Below are 19,565 nucleotides of genomic sequence, written 5' to 3'. Positions count from 1 at the left end.
GAGGGGAGCAGGTTCCTCCAGGGACCTGATCTTGAGGTTCCATCTGGATCTTGTGGGACAGGCTATAGTGAAGTCTGTAGGTCCACAGAAACTTAATGGAACAGGTCAACTTCTCCAAGCCTCCCAGGACTGAGAAGCCACCTCAGTGGCAGGAACACAAAACTTTCCCGTCCCCGTGAACTGCACAAATCCTTTCCCTGAAGAGCCAGATGAGGTCTCAGTCCTCAACCTCAACACTCAGATGAAGAAATTCAGTCCCCCAGAGCCAGGACTGGCGGTCTTCATCCTCTCCTGGTGTCTCCCTCCCCCTGCCAAGCTGGAGGACCAGTTTTCAGGCAACAAAGCAAAGGAGAATCTGGCTCTTCCCTCTAACAAAGAACCTTCTAGAAGGTCTTTGCAAAGGAGGAGGTGAGGGAGAGGAAGACCAGGTCATTAACAGGAGCACTCAGCCCTGTATCCACAGCCCTTGCACGTCTCCCCAGTTTCACTTGCCACTGACACCACTGGTGTCTCTGGCACATACCTTGGTCACCACTTGTGACACATCCAGTCCCTACCGCAACTATTTCCAAACTGGCTCAAGCAATTTTTATGGCTGCACAACCCTGCAAGACAGCCTAGAAATCCTCTGCTGAGGGCTTGGCCAATGTGATATGGACATCGTGTTCCTGCTCATCAGTTGCAAAGCCCATCTCATCAGTTAGAGCAGCTGATCAGCTTCATCCCAGCAACGCCCCCCTCCCCCCCCCCAATTAAGGTCTCCCCCACAAAATAATGCTGCATGGCAGCTGAGCCAGATCTCTGTGAGCTGACCAAAATTTAGTCACTTAAAGAATTAATTTGCATCCTGCATCCCGAGTTCTGTTAACAGATGAAATAAGCCCTGATTATTTTTTTAAATTTATTTTACAACACACAAATACATAATTTTACAATGTAGTAAAAAAAAAAAAAAAAAGACTTAACAAAAGCCTCTCAGAAGAGAAAATCTATTACATAAGTTTCAGGAGAGCGACCATTCCCCCCATCTCTCTGGGCCAACCCTTCTGGTTCGTTTCCAGCTCACACTGTGAATGCAAAGGGTCGGGTACTCTTAGCTCGAAGGGAATGAGTGTCTGGTTCTCAGCTCGTGCAGCAGAGGTGCTGGTGGTAAGGCGCAGCAGCAGGACTTCACTGGGCAGGCACGGCCAGGCGGGGAAGCGGGGGAGCTGCCTTCTGGCTGCGCTCGGCAGACATGTGCTCCAAGCGCTCGGTGTAGAACCCGTTAAAGTCCAACCTGAGAGAGACAGAAAACACAGCAGCTGCAGCAGCCCATCAGCCCAACGGTGCCTGAGAGCAGCACACAGCACGCTGAACACACTTACCAAGGGTCCCCTGAGAGCTCGGCTCTGTAAGTGCCACAGCGCATGTGCTTGTCAAGGTGCTCAAAGGCAGCATGATCCAAAAATGCATGAAGTCTTTCATAGGATCAGACAAATTTTAGGAGAAAATTGGTTGAAATGAGGGGGTGTGATGCAAAAGCAAAACAAGTCTCACCGTGGGAAGAAGCAGGGACCTCTCAAGCAGCCGCACTCCACGTGCCCACCCTGCTGAAGGCAGCCTTTCTCTTCCCCAACCACGGGCCCTGGAGGAGAAACATCTCCCAGGGCACCAGCTGAATCAGGCCACAGCACAGCGAGCTTCAAACCTGACATCCCCCCACAGGACTGCTCTGGGCTGGGTGGACACAGCAAGACTGGGACATCTGCACTGCACCACAGGAGTTGTCAGTGACACCTCTTCTGTGCTCATCTCCTGACAACAGGCTAAATTTTGCTTGTTCTTTACAGGTGTATAAAACACATTGGGAAGGACCTCTCCAGAGTCACAGCTTGACCACATGTATCACTCAGGGACAAGGCGCCAGGGGTGAGGGCTCCTTAGTCTCCACACCTTCCCGGCCACTCCCACCACTCCTTAATACCAGAGTTCACTACCACTCAACTCCAGTATTCATCCCTACATGAAATCCACCATATTATCCACCATGACTACCACGAAACATTGCCAGTTCCATTACCACCACCTCCTTGTTAACACAAGTAAGCTTCAAACAGATTCAACATTCAGGAAGTTGAGTAACCAGCTGGAAGATGCTCAGTCAAAATTCCAAGTGTTGCTGATTCTTGTAAACACCTCTCCAAAGCAGGTGATATCAGCAATACCATAACCGTCACTCCCTGATAATCCAAAACAATGCCAAATCCACCCCTGCTATGACCTTAGGCAGCTCTCTGTGCTGTAAAGCCAACTGAGACGTGCAGCTCTTAAAAATCTGTGCCCTGGGAACACTAAGCAACAGTTGATACAAGTCCACCAATCACACAAAAGTTACTCTCTTCATTTCTCAAATTAAGTTTCTCCAATACTAAATGAATGGATACAATATTTGAGTTTCATGTTGCTTAACAACCTTGCACAAATGGCAACAAATTGTTCCTTGACATTTTTGGGTGACTGGAAAACAGAGCCCCGACAGATGGAATTTATCTGTTGCTCTCTCCTGGTTGAAAAGCTCACATCTCTTTCACGCTTCAAGTGTTGTACAAAGGAAATCTGACCCTGAGGCAAGCATATTTACCAAATATAAGGCCAGAACTCATTTATACCCTTCCATTTCTAAAATTGCTTTATTCCAAACTTTTTTGAATAGCAGATTTTTATTTGCTTCCGTTTCAGCTATGTTTTCAGAATTAAATGATCTCTGATAGCTATCTCTTAAGAATTTGCATGGTGCTTCCTCAAACTCTGCTTACACTTCAGTTTCTTGTTTTGTGGCTGGAACTTTCATTCACTGGCGTTTTCATCACTTTATAAGTCCTACTGGTTTTGCTCTAAGCTGTTTTTTCCTGTTTGTTTCCTCCAAACTGTTGTTTCCTCCAAACTGGTAAAGGAAGGATATCTGATGAATTCTAATAACACTTGATAAGTAAGATTTCTAAGCATATGGAATTAAGTAATCCTTCTGACAAAGTCCTCTATGCTGTAATTCTTCTCCTTTTCACCACTGAGATGTGAAGGAGTGACTCTGGAGATGTTCTGCAGTTGCCAACCCTCTGTCAGTGCTGCTACTGATGGAGTTAAGGCACCCGAGCAGGACACCAGCACATTGAAGATCTGTGAGTTACATGCTCCTGCTTTGAAGGAGACCCTCCTGGTCTCTGTCTTCTGGTGTTTGGTGCTACAAATATGGTGCCTCAGTTACTCAGTACTGCAAACTGAATAAATATTAACTAGGATCAAACAGATAAAACCATAGTACCAGAATTATGAATAAAAGGGATATTTTTTTATCTAACTTACATGTTGACTACCACCCTTGAAGAGCAGTCATACAAAAAGGCTATCATTTATAAGAAAAGACTGGTATGTCTTATAAGCTCTTCTGTCTCCCTGTCAAATATGTTATTTATTTCAGATGGCAACCATCTTTGCTCTGGTTCTTGGGTTCCTGTTGCCACAGAGTCCAGGACTCCATCCAATAATTTCTACAGACCAAGTGAGAGCTAAATGTCAGGTCTGGGCATTCATTGTGGGATTTCCACTCTTTAATTAAAACATTATTGAGCAGCCTGTAGAAACGGAAAGACATGTTCTGTTGCACGGCCTGTTAACATGCAGCATTTCAGTTGAAGAAAAGACAGTCCAAACTGGGGACTTGATAGTGATGACAGTCCTGATGACCAAACAAAGCAGAGGAGCAATAAGACTATGCTTAAATAAAACAAAACAGAGGACAAAGCAGAGTTAGGAGAAAGATCAAAGTACCTTTTAGTCCCATGTGGTTAAAAAGAACTAAATAAGGATCTATTCTGTTCTGTACTAAATATCAAAGGGCTTGATGCACAAATCGCCATAAACATCAAGAGGAAAAAGAAAACGTATGTGATTAATCAGTTATCTGGCACATTTATGAACAAAATTACGTATCACTGACAAGTGATTCTAGCATATGTACCATTGAAAACCATTACAATTTTAGATTAAAAGTATTCGTAAAAGCAAGAAGAACTCCTTGGTAAACCAAGGGCTTTCCTCAGAAAAAGATGAAATAGTCAGCACCTAAAAATGATCTTCATTTCTAGCTAGTCCTGTAAGAGCTGTTAACAACTGCTTAGAGATGAAAATAAGGCTGCACACCAGCTTACAGACAGCATGAAGAAACTAATGGCTGTTTAGGATGGCTTTGTTTTCTTTCCCCAGCTGAAAGCAACAACAAAAAAGGCAAGTCTCAAATGTTCCAGGCTTACACTCACCATAACATTACAAATGTGTCTATTAGCTTACAAACATATAAAAAGCACTTTAAAAAGTCAGTGTTGAAATATTTTATTTTCATGAAAAACCTAGCCTCTTAAAATTATGCCTAGATGCAACATATATCCTGCCTCTTCACTGGAAAAAGTGTCACTGTAAAAACTAATAGTTTTTTGTATGTGCCTAACAGCCCGCAAGCAGCATTTCTGAAGTGTAACAGTCTTCCCCAGATGCGAGGCAGCTGGTGACCAGCAGCTCTTACATATGACTTCCACCAAGGTGACTCTTTGAATTAAGAAGTGTCAACTCCTGACCCTAACTTGCCTTCTTATTCTGTGGTTATATGCATGCCTCAGCTGAACATTTCCAATCTGCAGGCTGCTAGGTTTCATGGGTGTTTAACTCTTGAAAACATATTCCAGCCACAAACACTAACAGCTGCTCACAGTAACAAAGTCCATAGTTGAAGTTATTTCTGTTTTGCTCCTAAAGCCCTAGTAGCAGAATCAGAGAAGCATTCTGCTTCCACAGCACAAGCGTTCAACTCAGGGTAGTGCTCCTAGAGCATGATCTGTGGTTCTTCAAATCTAGAAATACCAGGGCAGGTCCCTCCATGCTACACCAATCTATAACATGGATCTTAAAAAGCCCAGCAACACTAAAATGTATGACTCTTACAGCAAAACCAAATGTTAATCATTCCGAAGAAGGCCTTGTGCCTCTCATTTTATTTAAAAAGGAATACAGAGGTTACCTACCAGAAAAACTTAGATCTCCTTTTCTCTAGCCCTCTCTTCCTGCAGTGTATCTTGTGTACCTGACTTCTAGGTATTACTGGAGCAACTTTGTTTTCTAAGAAGCTAGTAAGTATGGGTGAGGCCACAATAAAAACATATTAAGGGATGTTTATTTAAATAAATACAAGATGTGAACTTAAAACAAAATAGCCCCTTATGATCAATCCCTTGCACGGTTTTCTCATCTTGGAATACTTACACTGTATTCAGGAATCAGCTTAGTCACTGTCTACACAGTGAGACAATCCCCCAAAAAACAACACTTGCATTACATTTACAACATTAACAGACAAAGTTCACATAATTCAAAAGAATGTGTGTTTTTTTTAAAGCCTTGGGTTGAAATGCAAAGCAATATTTCTTGTGATTTCAGTGTTTTCATTGATGGGGCAGACAGCCACAATTATAAATAGCAATTATTCTTGCTGAGCTCAATTTGAGAACCACAGGATGGGAAGTTACAAAGAGAAACTACTGGCTCACCTGTAGATGATGTTGAGCATGCTGTGCTCACAGTCATTGGTGCTGTAAATGCTCAGTTTGTCCAACAGGTCCAGCAGATGTGTAGAGAAATTGCTGTCAAACTTGCTGATTGTGGCTTCGAAGCCAGATGTCAGGTGGAGGTTGTCAGCATGCTCTGCTAAAAGCTATCAAGACAAAGGCATAGTGGGCCCACGTATCTCCTGATTCACACTTGCCAAAGCGATGCAAACTTATTTCCTAACCTGATCAAAAATACTGCCATAAAACCTAACAGACGCTCAGCCACTAAAATAAATCCTTCAACACAGCTGCAAGGCCCATGGTGGTTAAAAACCTTGCCATACCTATCTGGGAGCACCCCAGCATAGATCCCAGTGGAGTTATCCTCAAATATATGCTGTTGTTATTTATTTTCAAGCAGGAGGAAAAGCCAATAAGCAGAAAGTGAGTGTTTCCTAAGACAGGTTGCAACTGGAGCATTCTGATTGCACTTGCAGTGTGACAGACCCTACCAGCTGTGTGCCAGAGGGACTTTCAGTGGGACAGGAGGCAGCCTGCTAACCACAGAGCGCGCCAAACAAATCGCATAGTATGCATGCATTCAGACAGAGGAATGTGCACAAGACAAATACCCCAGATATGAAAGGGATGGGCTGCAAAGTCACACCCAACAGTTTACTGGTTCATTCATCACAAAATGCTAGTTCTGGAAATAAAAAAGTTCTTGAGTTGCAGGAAGCCAGTCTGTGGGTACCCACTGCACAGCTGAAAATACAACCAAGAACTTAAAAACAAGTGCAGGGACTGCTGTGGGAGACAGGGTCTTCTGAGCAGACTTGGAGAACACAATCAGCACTCCAAACTGCCCTCAAAAAATGCCTATAATTCCACAACGATACTGCTTTTGGGGCCAGAGGTGTACTAGAAACTAGGAAGGCTTATCTACGAGCAGTAGGACAGCCACCCTAACCAGATGGCAACCCGGGCAGCATTCACAGAGTACAGGGCCCAGCTGTCCATCCTGTGTCTCACTCACCTTGTTAGTCAGCTGCTTCTTTGCAGTCTCTTCAGCACGCTCCTCCCCTGTTGGCGGGCCCAACATTGTGCCATGCTCTAAGGTAAGCCGGTCCATCTCATTATCCAGCTTCATGCTCTGGGTGAACCTCTTGGAAGGGCAGAGATTTGGGGAAGTGGTTAGATCCCATTTTTTCAACTATGGCAAAGCATGAAGCTGACTCAGTTCTGCTAGCTCTGCAGCTAGCTAACTCCTATGAAACCTAACTCCGAGATAAAATTTACAGTGTCGATACACAAAGCTCCCTAAATGCAGAGGAAGGTGTGTTTTGTTTGAAAGCTACGGGCTCCCTGAATGGCTGAACTGTGCCCATGGAGATCAGTCTCCATGGGTCCAATCACCAGTCCTCACCTGACCCTCAAAAGACCATGCTAAGAACTATAGAGCCCTACAACTTACACCTCAAATTCTGCTGCAGGACTGGCTGAAGTAACTTGTTTCATGTGAACCTGATCCCAATACTGAAAAGACAAGAGCATAGAGAATTTTGTGGAGGGAGAAGCCACAGAAACCATTTGGTAGAAACGATGAGAGGCTGAGCGGTCAAGCTGTAGAGCCTCCTGGCATGAGGAACAGAGGCTTTTCCACGTGCATTGAGGACAAGAGGGGTCGAGTTGAAAAAAGGGACTGTCATAGCTGGCTGGCACCCAAAGCAACCAGCAGTGACATGGTCAATATGGGGAGGCTGAACATACCTGCATGCAGTTTGTGAACATGACACAGACAGACATCAGCTTGGAGAAGATCTTCAGCAGTTCTGGGTTGGTTAGCATGCAGTCCTTCAAGCAGTTATCCAGGAAGCTTGTGTGGTGGCTCAGGACATCGTCAATATTAGATGCCTGTGACAAGATAGTACAATAATGAAAAACCAAACCAGGACTGCTGTGCTGCACCAGACCAAAGCTCTAACCCAGCATCCTGCCTCTGATAGTGACCTCTCAGATATGATCTAGGGCATGTTTCAAGAAGCTTAAGAGCCTCCAACAAAATTAACAGACACCTGCAGCAACTGAAATGGGGCATTTTTCCCCTACATTAAATTTGTTAATTTAAGACTTCCGTTCCAGCTTTTCTCAAGCACACACACTCACCAATTTCAGGTTCTTCTCAAGAATGTGCCACGTAGGCTCCATCACTTCAAACATCATGTAATACTGGATATTTTGTACAAAATTCAGCATCCGCTGCCGCAGTGTGAAAGCACCAGCAAACCTAGGGGAGAAATCACACCCACACAACTTAGAGCTAGGAAATGCCATGGGGAACTATCACCAGGCTTCCACAGTCAAGCAGAGCTAAATATTCCTGTTCTAGCAAATTCACTGCTGCAGTGTGAGAGGGATTATAAAGTTAATGCAAACCATCTCTGATTATTTTCCACATACTCAAATGGCATTCCCTCAATTGCTAAAGTCAGAGTTTTGAACCTGTTACAGACTGGACAATTACTTTGAATATTTGATTACATTCAACTAAAATGTTAATATTAAATATTAAAGCAATTAGTGAGACACACATTTGTTAGGAGGGCAAAATTTTACAAGATGAATGGTTCATGTTTCTTTCCAGCCTTACTTGTTAAATGAACACTTAAAAATATTCTATGCCTTGCATCAATAAGTTCAGGGGATCCAAATATTTAATCACCTGCTACCTATAGTATTTAATGCTATTTAACCTTAAAATAGAATAGTGGGATTGTATAGAGGTTCTTTCAATGTAGGCTCTGTGATGGCAAACTAAGAACTGACTTCAGCAAACTGGGACAGGTCATCAGAGAGGTGGGGGACACCGACCCTAGAGGTTTTCAACCACAGCAGCCCTGTCCCCTGCTGATCACAGTTGCCCTCTGAGTTGGAGGCTGAACCAGAGACCCTCATAGGTCTCTTCTGCTAACACCTCCACAATTACAGGAGAAGCAGAGCTACAGTCAGGTTGGCTGAGGGCAGCGCCAATGCGCCCAAGATGACCTTGTGACAAGAAAGTGCCACTGGGCAAGGCAGAGGGTACTGCCTCGCATTGCTGGGGTCTGCCTTGCTCTCCAAACAGGCACCTGGCGTGCAGATCCAAAGATTAAAATCTACCCTCACAGACAGAACAAGATACAATGATTTCCTGGGAAAACACCCCACCATTTTTACCTAATTTCAATTTGTACCAAATACAAAACGCCAAACATTATCCAGCCTGCGTGGAGGTCACGAGTCCTTCCTAGTGGTCTGGCCAGAACAGGATGCTGTTTTTAAACTACTGGGGTCCTTACTAATCTTGCTGAGGCTAAAGTCACGACCAAGATGACATGCGCACAGATGTCCTCTGCTGCAACTGTTCAGTGTAGAACAAGCTAACCCTAAAGATCATCTCTTCCTTTTCAAAACTTCATGCCAGCAAAGTGGAACAAGCCAAGCAGTATGGAGATCATTGCACAGACACTTCCTACTGAAACCTAAAATGTTATATTTTGACCTCTCTCAGTCTGTAAGAAATTTGTAAAGGTCTTTTTCAAGGCAAAATGATTCGATCCATGTCATGACATATCTAAGAAGCAAGAATGAAAATGAAACCTTCCCATCCAATCCAGCAGAAAAAGAGGCCATACCACTTAGCTGAATGCAGGGAGAATTGCTTGGCTGTTTTATTGCTGATCCAAACGTTGCACAACTGTCTTTCCACATGTTTGCAATAGAACATGTGTCTGAAAAGCATCTGGTATCTTGTCAGTGCTTTCCTAGAAAGAAAGGAGAAAGCCATCCAGATTAAACTCTGTTCTGATTGACAGACTAAGCTGCAAAGGCTGAAGCTGCTCAAAGGCAAAGAGACTTTACCCAAAATGTTCCTTACACCTTCAGATGCACACAGATCCACACTGAAATAATTTGAACCAAAGAAAAAAACTATTATTTGTAACTATCCTATAGAATTTCTCTCCAAGGTGTCCCTCCTCCATACTTCCTGCAGCCTCCTTCTTCAATTCCTTTAAGCCATCTGCAGAAAGGTCACTCACACATGTGCCAGGACGGAGGGCTGAAAGTCTGTGGTCATGTATCCATTGCAATAAGACTGCTCTGATCACCAAAACAATTCATCAAGATTCTTCAAAAAGATGAAGAGAAAGCTGTAACCAAGCTACAGGCAGCATTCCTCTGCAAGCAATGCACTGTCAGAAGCAGATGGAAATGCTTATTTATAGCTTCAGGGACTGGATTCAGGTCGGCATTCAGTGTAGGTGTCTACAGAGCTCCAGTCGACACAGTTTGTGAAGCCTTACCAAGTAGTATTTTCACTTCCATAGTTACCAGCAGAGCTAATGCACTCAGTTTGAAAGAAAGACACATAAATGCAAAAGCATCACATCATTAAAAAATTCCCACTGTGTCAACTGACTCTTTAAAGGGGACATTAAGGGACAAACTAATTGTTGGCAGTTGACAATTCCACATGTCACCCCGTTTTTGTAATGCTTCTTATCCCATTTGCCCTGGCTCACAGTACCAGGTCTGCTAGTGTTTCTCCAGGGAAACGGGACAAATCACTGCAGAAAAATAAACCACTCAGTCCCTCATAACTCAATTAAATGCAAAATAGCTTGCTATAGTAATTCTAGCAACAGCCTGCATCCTTCCAGTTTGCAACTGGGGATATCAGAAAGCACTTTTTTTTTCTGCTCTCCACACTGAAGAAATGTTTGATTCTTGCATGAAAACCCTCTTGTGAGAGTTCACGTTCTCAGGGGAGATACTTCAGAAAGCCATGGATAAATGAAAACTAAGTGACCAGTCACAGGTAAAACAAGGGACCAGGCTGAGAAACCATCCTTTGATCTATGTATCCCCACCACTTAAAATGAAAGTTTGACTTTCCAAGCATGCCATAGGCACAGTCTAGTAGGGATCTACTGAAGAGACAATCCATATTCCAGTCTACAAGCAAAGCAAGCAACTCCAAAGCATTCCCCACTAGTCAGCAACTTATAACGTTACTTTTAACACACAGGTTTTCCACTATTTTGCTGTGTGGAAATGTGCTTCAACCCCATGCAAAAGCTTCTGCCTTTTTTACCTTCAGTGGATTGATACTTTACCTGTTTATAATAAGGGACAGAGGCCACTTAACAATGTAGTCAAAGGAAAATGCTTCGAGACCGCTGAGAGTGAGTTCTGTGGGATCTGCACTGATAATGGCCTTCTCCTGTTTTGTTTCTATGGCCAATACTCTCAAGAGCTGTGTAATGAGGTCATGGGGCATCAAGTCAATCTATAAAGGAAGAGCAGGAAAAAAATGAAGCTACAGGATGCTCATGACTACTGCACAGCAACAGCCGTGTGGCAGAAGTCCAAATTGTCAGAGTTGCTCTCAAGCCATCAGATCAACTTAGGAAGCAATAGTGAACGGTACGATCTGGACAACACAGCAGCAGACACCAGAGCTGTGTTGCTGTACTGTTCAACAATCAGCATACAACATATGACTCTGCTCATCACTCTGCCTTGCCCTCATCCTCTGCAAGGTCTAGTCAGATCTCACACTCCCAAGGCAGAGCCTCTGTGCTGTCTCACATCTGTAAAATATGCAATCACTAATGGGGAGGACTTCTCATCAGGTATTTTCTTGTACTCCAAAGCGAACACTCAAGCTGACAATAAGCATGAGAGACACACTACTGTTTCCACCTCATCCTGAGGTCACCCAAAAGCACCTTCTCCATGTTCCAACTCCAGCAGGAAAACACAGCCCCTTGGCCAGGGTGGGCGCTTCCAGTTGTTAATCTGGATGAAAAAGGAGTTAACCCAAAGAAGGTCTACAGAAAGAAAGCCATCAATTCTCTTTTCCTTCATTGTACATTCAGCAAGTTCTTTCAGGCCCACTAATCTTTCCAAATCATGGCAGGCCTTCTTCTCAAATTCTATTATCTTCTGCTTACATACATTCTTACCTTTAAATCATCCTTGAAAGGATCTGTGTTGGCTGTGCTCATTCGCAGAGCTAATTCAAGCAGAGCCTCTAGCCTTGTTGTTATGATGTCGTCTACAGGCTTCTTAAGTTCCTCTTCTGTGAGATCCATGAAGTGAACAAAAAAGTCCCCCTGATCCATCAGGAAATAGTGTTTTATAGATCTGCTCAAGAAAGCAGACAATTGATTATGTTTTTTAAAGCCCAAGTTAATCCATATTAAACCTAAAGGAACAAAAGCAATCAATTCACACAGCCTGCTCGATTTGATCACAAAATGTTCCTCTTCACAGAGAACACAGAGCTATAAATAACCCATTTGGAGACTAGTCCTTCATGCATGTCCCCTTCTCCCTGCCACCTCAGTCTGCATGCTTTTGTGAAGTCAGATCAGGGCTGCTGCTGTTCTTTTTTTCCTTGAAAAATGTACCTTAGGAAAAAACCCGAATACACTACATTGCTGGGCAAAGGCTCACATCACTGTCCTGACAAACACTCCAACCTCCACAATGTGCAGATTCACCCAAGAGGCAGTTGGCAATTCAGAGCAGAATCTTGCACTCCTTTGAATGACCAAGTATCTGTGCTGATTTAAGTACTCCTGGTATTCGTGTTGCCTTCTGCTATAGTAATATGCATGAGCTTTAACTTCATTGGGCCAGGAGCTTGGAAACAGCTCAGAGGAGAGTTTGAGGATTAACTTAGTGCCTGGCCAAAAATCACACATGATAACTGCAGTCTTCAGAGTAAAATAGGACCAGCACAGCCTTAACACAATGTGGTTGCAGACTCCTGATCACTGTCCATCTAGGACAATGCTCAGCCCTTCTTTTCCCTGACTGTCATATTACTCTCTTGAACCAAGAAAACTCCCATTATGAGGAAGCCATGATAGTGTCAGTGGTTAATTAGAAGACACAACAGATTGAGGGGTGAGATACCTACTGCCGACACATGCTAGAGCGCAAACCCAAATAAAAACCTGTCCTAATGCTGTTGACAATCCCACTTCAAGCAGAAGGTTGAACTAGAGATCTGCCAAGGATGTTGGTTCCTTCCAACCAACATTTCCGGGAGAGACCAACACACGCTCTCTGGGAGACAGAGTCAGTACTACTGCTTAACTGAGAAGTGGTTATCTGTCACAAGTCCCTAGGGCTTGATCACAACCATCCCACTTCAGCCCTCAAAGTACACACACATGCTGGAAACTCAGTAGCTTCCTCCTCAACCAGCTGCTCTTCCACTTGCACCCAGCAGATTACATACACACAGGACAGCTGCTGAATGATCTAGCAGAGAGACTGTCTCAAAGATGAGGACATCACGGACATCAACCCCAGCTGCAGAGGCTGAGCAACACCTCAATCTGAAACTACATGGTGACAGACAGGCCCAACGGAGGATGTGTGCCACCAGAACTTTGGAAGTCAGTGTCTTTTGAACAGTCCTATTAAGCAAAGAAGGCTTAGAAGGATGACAGTCTTTAGCAAGGCTAGGAAGAATTTCCTTAATGACTGGCAGGTTTTAGACAGGTCTCATAACCTTTCATGAAACAAGGCATGTTCTCTGGTGGTTTTCACAGAGCAGGAAGGCATGTATCAGTTTCAAAGGAATGAAGCATGGATCTTCAGCTTTTCCCACAGCCTCTCACAACTGGAGCCGTAGTTCCCAGGTCTGGAGAAGACACCTTTGTTGTGGCTACAACTTTTTCAGACCTAGTCAAAAACAGGCCCAAAGCAACCCCACCTGGCCTGCTAGGCATATTCACTTCACTTGCCATTACTGCTCCAGGTTATGTCTCCCAATGGGACATCATCTCGTGCAAGTCACTTGGCAGGTTTGTCCCATGAAGCTCAGATCACTTTCTTTCACACTGTGGCACTGGTTTGAAGCACAACTGCTAGTACCAAGTCTCACACCAATTACAAACTACCTTACAACCAGCGATCAACTGCAATTTCCTACCTATTTGTTGCTGTCTTGGTCTTCTGGAGAGTTAAGATTCCTGTTTTTAGTGTTTTCTGAAGATAGTAATAAACTAAAAGCTTGATTCACACAAGAAAGATGGCGTTCACATGCTAGAATGCACTTGCATTTGCTACTGGCTGAATGTGTTACAAGAATCAAAATATAGATTATTAAAATTAACTTTAAAAAAAGGAAAATGTTAAGAAAAACCCTGTACTGGAACTTGGGTCTAACACACTCTATTCCAACTACCTATGTTCGCATGAAAAATAACCATGGCATATATTTGGTGTGATGCTTAATATCAAACTATTTCTTGTTCACATGAAACTCTCCTCGATCATACCAGGCCATATTAGGAAAATCCCTTCCCAGGTGGGAGTGACATGCAGGCATGGAACAAGTCATGGGAGAGGTGGGGGATGTCCATACCTGAGGGTTGCGTTTGGCACTGGGCTAAACAAAGCCACAGCTGCCCTGACCTAGGTTTGGCAACAGTCTTACAAGGAATTTGGACTAGAGACCCCCAGACATCCTTCCCACCCAACATTTCTATGATTTTCTACTTTTGTTTTTCTTCAAGAAAATTCCTAAATCTTGTTTTTTAGGTCAATCTTTCTAATGGAAATAGAGAGAATACATTAACACACATCAAGAAAAGAGAGCTAACTTCAAAAACATGTGTTCACTATCAGAACCAATCTATTTAACATTCTTTTCTTCAGTAAAAGAAATCAAACCTTAGGTGAGCCACCAGCCCTTTCTCCTCCATTAGGAAATCCAGAAGAACTTTGCTTGCATAGTTATATGCTTTTTCTATTTGTTCCACATATGCTCGCTCTTTTAACGTATAGATGACCTCTTTAGCCACAGGGCAGGTAACATCACGTCCACATTCTCGCACAACATTTAAGTATTTCCCTAGAAGCAAAAAGAAAGAAGGACCCATAATTATACCTATGGTACATCCCATAGGGAAACTTTCAGACCACTGCCTTCAAGTGGAAGATATGCTGTGAAATGTTTACACTAACTTCTACTAAAAGCTGGAAAGGATTTAGACACCTTTCAAAAGATGATACAGAACTTTAATTAGGCAGAATTTTGTTTAAGGAAAGATTTAGAAATGGTTTTGTTTCCCAGTGATTGCAAAACATCTCTGCAGATAGTCAGAAACTTTGAAGATCTGGTGCTGCACTTCAAAAGTAGCTTTTGGCGGGTTTTGTACTTATGGAAGAGAACAATGGTAATCATCAGGTTGCATGCTTCATTTAAACACCCAAATTAAAACTCAGCATGCTCAGATCTTGGTTGTCTAGCTCCATCTGGCTAGCTGCTAGAAAAATGTACCCATGAAACAGAGCAGTAAGACAGACAGCTCCCCTTCCTGCTGGACTCCTTCCCACATGTTGTTTTATTTATAGGATTTGGGGTTCTTTTTCAATCTGACTCTTCTATTCCTCTGAGAAGTTCAGCTGGACAACCCTATAACCTGGCAAAGCACAATGACATCTGCTTTATCTTACACCAAGAACAGTAATGCTTGTCTCAAGACTCCTCTTATGTGAGAAGTGTATCTTTACCTACCTGTGCTTAGTATTTTGTCAGCCATTTTCTGCAAGAATGAGGGTATCTGTTGCTGAACAACAGTATACCTTTGATCCCAATACTTGTCATTATAGTCCTCCTGAATCTTCTCCTTCTGCAGCTCACGCTCCTCCACCATGAACTCACTGAAAAGTTAAAGCAGATGTTTAGAAGCAGGAAGTGGTACAATGAGCATTACTTTTTTTGACCTGTAAACTGGTAATACTGTCTATCGGAAATAAGGTCTCATGAAATTCCAATGAAGAAATGAAATTAGTCTGCATTTGTAGTAAGAGGAGAAGCATTCTATAGAGTGTTTCTGCTAATCTGTAACTATGACAGACTAGTATAGCGTTCACAAACCAAGTCTAAACGTTATTTGGTTGCCAGTGTAGAGGTGAGGAAGCTGGCTGTTGTCTGGCTTCTCACCATCAGGAAGGCATTAATTTTAGCTATTTTAACTTGAGTTTTGCCCCCCTTAGGATTCTGCAAATATGGGAAACAGAAATGCTGCATAAACTATTAACCACAGCAAAATGCTTCCAATGATTCTACAAAAGACAAATAACTTCAGAGAGTGTTGTTAGCTTATATCAGATTAGCATATTAGTGGACTACATTTAACACAGATTCTCTGAGTTATCACCCTCATGCCCACAAGAAGAGGGCTCACTCCTGTCATGAAGAGGATGAGGATGTGCGGGGAGAACACTCAGAGGGACGGGCATGGTGAGGTGGAATTGGAGTGGACTGCATATTTGAACTGTTGTGCTATTGACTTTTGCATATTATTTCCTTGAATTTGGAAAAATAAAGCAAGTGAGAGTGTCTGTGACTGTATAACCACTGAATCAAAAAAGAAAAGTAGTTAAACATGCTCCAGCAGCTCCCGTTCCTTGCAATGCTGCCTTGTGTACCTACTGCTGCCGCATCGATGCCCCTAGGCTGTGCACTCAGTTAGCAGATGAATGGGTGCACTGAAAAGTACAAGCCAAAGACCCAAACAGTATTTCTTAAATTTTGCATTTCATTTTCATTCCTTAACTGTTCTTTACCTGTATGGATCATTAATGATGCCTCGATATATCCACTTCTCCAGAATTTCAAAATAAGGCACGCTGGCTGCCTTAGTTAAATACAGGCACAGCTCCTGGGCCTGACTGTCCCCCGTGTAGTTGAAAGTCTTGTCATGGAGTAAACTCAGGGTTGATCCTCCCATACACTCACCTTTATCCACAGAAGTAGCTAAAATTTAAAAATATAGATATAAGACACAAAGCTGACACAGACTAATTGCACAAACTATGCTATTAAATGTCATAAAGTTAACAGTTATAGACCCCTCCTGCGAAGATGCAAGGCCATTCCACCACACAGCTTACATCTGAAACGGAAACCCAGATGATCCACAATCTAAAAGAGCAATAACCAAACCCAACCCTCCAGTGAAGGAGAACTGGACTCAGGTAGATACAAGGTAGATGGTGGCTTAGAACCAAAGGCCTCCTACACCAAGGGGACCATGTATTGAGATCCACTTTCCAGGTGGTAATGAAAGAAACACACACTGCAGTGGCTTGCTTGAGAAACCTCTGATCTCAAAAGCACTTCTGTTCTCAACTTAACACTGAGGTAACCATGCACATAGCTCAAACACCAGGAGTTAGGCAGGTTGATAGTGAAATTTGTACAAATTTGTACTTTGCCATTGCAAAAGGGACATAGGGACAGAGGACTGTTGTGAGTTTTGGACTGAAGTAAACCTTCACATAGTTGGTTAACTGCTGTGTTCCAAAAATCTGAAAATTGCAGGAAACATGAATACCAAGATGGATCATCCAATTCCAGACTGTACATAGAACAGGTATTTACGTCCAGATAAATTCTCTGGGCTGAGTAGAGAGAAATATACATGTATTCTCAGGCCAAAATCTTTAACCAAAATTACTGAAGTAACTGCTTCTGTGACCTGTTGGTCACCTCATGACCTCATGAAATGGTACAGGCTAGGACTGGCTGGCTGAGGAGCAGCACCGCACAGAACAACTAGGAGTCCTGGGTGGACAACCAGCTGATTCACTTTGAGGTCCCCAGTATGAAATGAAGAGTCCAGCAGAGGTTAATAAGTCGGTGCGCAAGGCGTACAAGGAGAGCCTCAGGGAGCTGGGCTCGTCAGCTGAGAAAAGAGAACATGAAGATGGGAGCTGTTGAACATCATTCCTTCACTATACAACAGATGGTTCTAGAGGAGATGGTACAAGACTCTTCTTGGACGAGCACAGTGAAAGTATCAAAAGGGCAAAAGTTACAAGAAGGGAAATTCCTGTTAGAGATACAGAAAGAAATGCTCACAAAAAGGGTGGTGAAGTCATGGGAAAGGGCCCAGAATGGTGGGGGATCTACATTGCTGAGGATTGTCCAGACTTGCCTGGACATGGCTCTGAGGAACCTGCTATAGCTGTGAACAAGAGGCTGGACTAGAAACTTCCAGGGTTTCCTTCTGATTGAGTCAGTTTGGGGTTACACAACCGCGCATAGGAGGAGAGGCATTTGGGAAGAGTTGCTGAGTAGAGACAGCAGTAGTGGAAACAATGGATCTGAAGGGCATGGATTGTGAAGGCAAAAGGCATGGACTTGCCTCATGACAGCTCTGAAGGAGCTCTCAAAATAGAGCAGACAAGCTGTCCTGGTTTGAGGTAAAACAGAACCAACTTAACTAGGCCTCTTCTAACTCTCTGAAATTAACAGCATATTGTGCAGAAAATCATTCATTCTCAGAATGATAAGACCAATGTTTATAGTCAATGCCAAGGAAGGGTGTGCAGAGAGGCTCCTGCTTAGACTTATTGCTGTAACAACCAAATCAGACAATTTCATTATTTTCCCCGTTGGAGGGTCAGAAATGGAAAAGCGTAGAGGGGTCCCCCCTGCAGGGAGAAGGGGACAGGAGAGGTGACCCAAACCTGACCAACAGGGTATTCCACCCCATCTGCCCCATGCTCAGTGTCAAAGCTGAGGGATCTAAGGGTCAGACTCTCCCTTCAATGGCTGACATCTGAAGAGGACTCTGTCTGTTCACCTGCCTTTGATCCCCATCCGTGTGTTCCTGACTCCAGAGCTGGAACCCAGTTCCCATCCATTGCTGAGTCCAGTCTGGGACTTCCCCAGTCCCTGCCAGTGATATCATCCTGGGAGATTGATACAGTTTTGTATATATTTTATCTATTTAATTATTTCCTTTTTATTTTATTATTAATATTTCATTAAAGTAGTTTAGTTCCTTCTAAACTTGTAAATCTCTTTATCTGCCCTCCTCTTCTTCTTGGAGTGAGAAGTGGGGGGAAAGCATCTGTCATCCCACCATTGGCCGATTTGGCCTAAGTACATTCCTCTTGCCTTTTTTCTGTAATATAATATAAAATTAAAACGACATGTGCCCTGCCTGTATTGCTACTCTGTATGGTTTTCAGAAGCCACTGTCATGCACCTGCCTAAATGTAATGACTCTATCTTTGAAACTTACCAAGTGAAGCAAGAATCTCCAAGGTCCTCATTGTGGGCTGGATATAAAACCAGAGTTTCTGCAGTGACAGAAGTCCCTGTCTCTGAAGATGTTCCAGCTGGGTAATTAGTATCATGTATTCCTTGATTAGAGTCCGCATAGCAGCAGCCAGAGCATGATTTACCTGCCCATACTCGAAGGAAGACTTCTCCTCTATAAATCTGTAAAAAGCAAAATGAAAACTCCTTCAGGCAAGGCACCTTCTATCATTTTCAGGAATTTTATTTTCAGCACACTGTATAAGCACATGAGTAGATCATATGGTGGAAAGCACACCAGTTTTCAGCCGGAGTTTCAGGTTCCACATTTGCTCTGTGTCCCCCTGCTTATTTCCCACCACCACAAGTCCTAGTATGGAAAGCTGTGGCAAGACTTTTCCTCTCAAATTGCAGCGGAACTAGAATTATTTGCAAAACCACTATGGAAAAAGTGAGAGTCAGGATTTTCAAGGCGATTGTCTTTGCATAAGCAACAAATTAGAGGACAAGAAAAAGATCTCAAAAGGAAGCCATGTGCGATGTGTGGAAAGCACTGCTGCTAGCTTCTGATACCACATGCCACAGCAGGGATTCATCTGACCACATTTAGATGGCTCCATACATGTTAGTGGAGAGAGACAAGTCTGTAAGGAGACACGTAAAAGAGACTGGATGAATCACATGCTAAAAATGCTTATTTCTCTTTTCTGATCTTTTAGGGACTTTCAACCAAATGCAGACATCTACATAACAAACATCTGCTGTTAGTGAGGTAGACTTTATACCAAGACTTTTTAACAATTACTTAAGGTAGCTACCAGAAACTAGGCAGCAGTAGGTTCTCCTGCTCAGAAGCACACTAAGTT

The 19,565-nt window shown here is 43.2% G+C and overlaps 1 protein-coding gene across 2 annotated transcripts in view; it reads right to left on the bottom strand.

The window, feature by feature from the left end:
• Positions 1-891: 891 nt before the first annotated feature.
• TUBGCP2 (tubulin, gamma complex associated protein 2) overlaps positions 892-19,565 on the bottom strand; it is a 35,240-nt gene continuing 16,566 nt past the window's right edge. For both annotated transcript variants that reach the window (XM_014966649.1, XM_014966651.1), the window contains exons 7-18: positions 18,683-18,882; positions 16,215-16,404; positions 15,160-15,305; positions 14,313-14,493; positions 11,585-11,765; positions 10,733-10,905; positions 9,251-9,379; positions 7,743-7,863; positions 7,347-7,490; positions 6,613-6,741; positions 5,577-5,740; positions 892-1,276 (exon numbers count right to left, since the gene is read on the bottom strand). In XM_014966649.1, the coding sequence (XP_014822135.1) occupies positions 1,171-1,276; positions 5,577-5,740; positions 6,613-6,741; positions 7,347-7,490; positions 7,743-7,863; positions 9,251-9,379; positions 10,733-10,905; positions 11,585-11,765; positions 14,313-14,493; positions 15,160-15,305; positions 16,215-16,404; positions 18,683-18,882 (1,864 nt within the window). In that variant the 3' untranslated portion in view covers positions 892-1,170. The remainder of the gene's footprint in view (positions 1,277-5,576; positions 5,741-6,612; positions 6,742-7,346; positions 7,491-7,742; positions 7,864-9,250; positions 9,380-10,732; positions 10,906-11,584; positions 11,766-14,312; positions 14,494-15,159; positions 15,306-16,214; positions 16,405-18,682; positions 18,883-19,565) is intronic.

This window comes from Calidris pugnax, unplaced genomic scaffold (assembly GCF_001431845.1).
Source record: "Calidris pugnax isolate Ruff unplaced genomic scaffold, ASM143184v1 scaffold53, whole genome shotgun sequence".
Classification (NCBI taxonomy): Eukaryota; Metazoa; Chordata; class Aves; order Charadriiformes; family Scolopacidae; genus Calidris; species Calidris pugnax.
The sequence above is the reverse complement of the archived record's forward strand: the minus strand, read 5'-3'. Positions and strand labels throughout refer to the sequence as shown.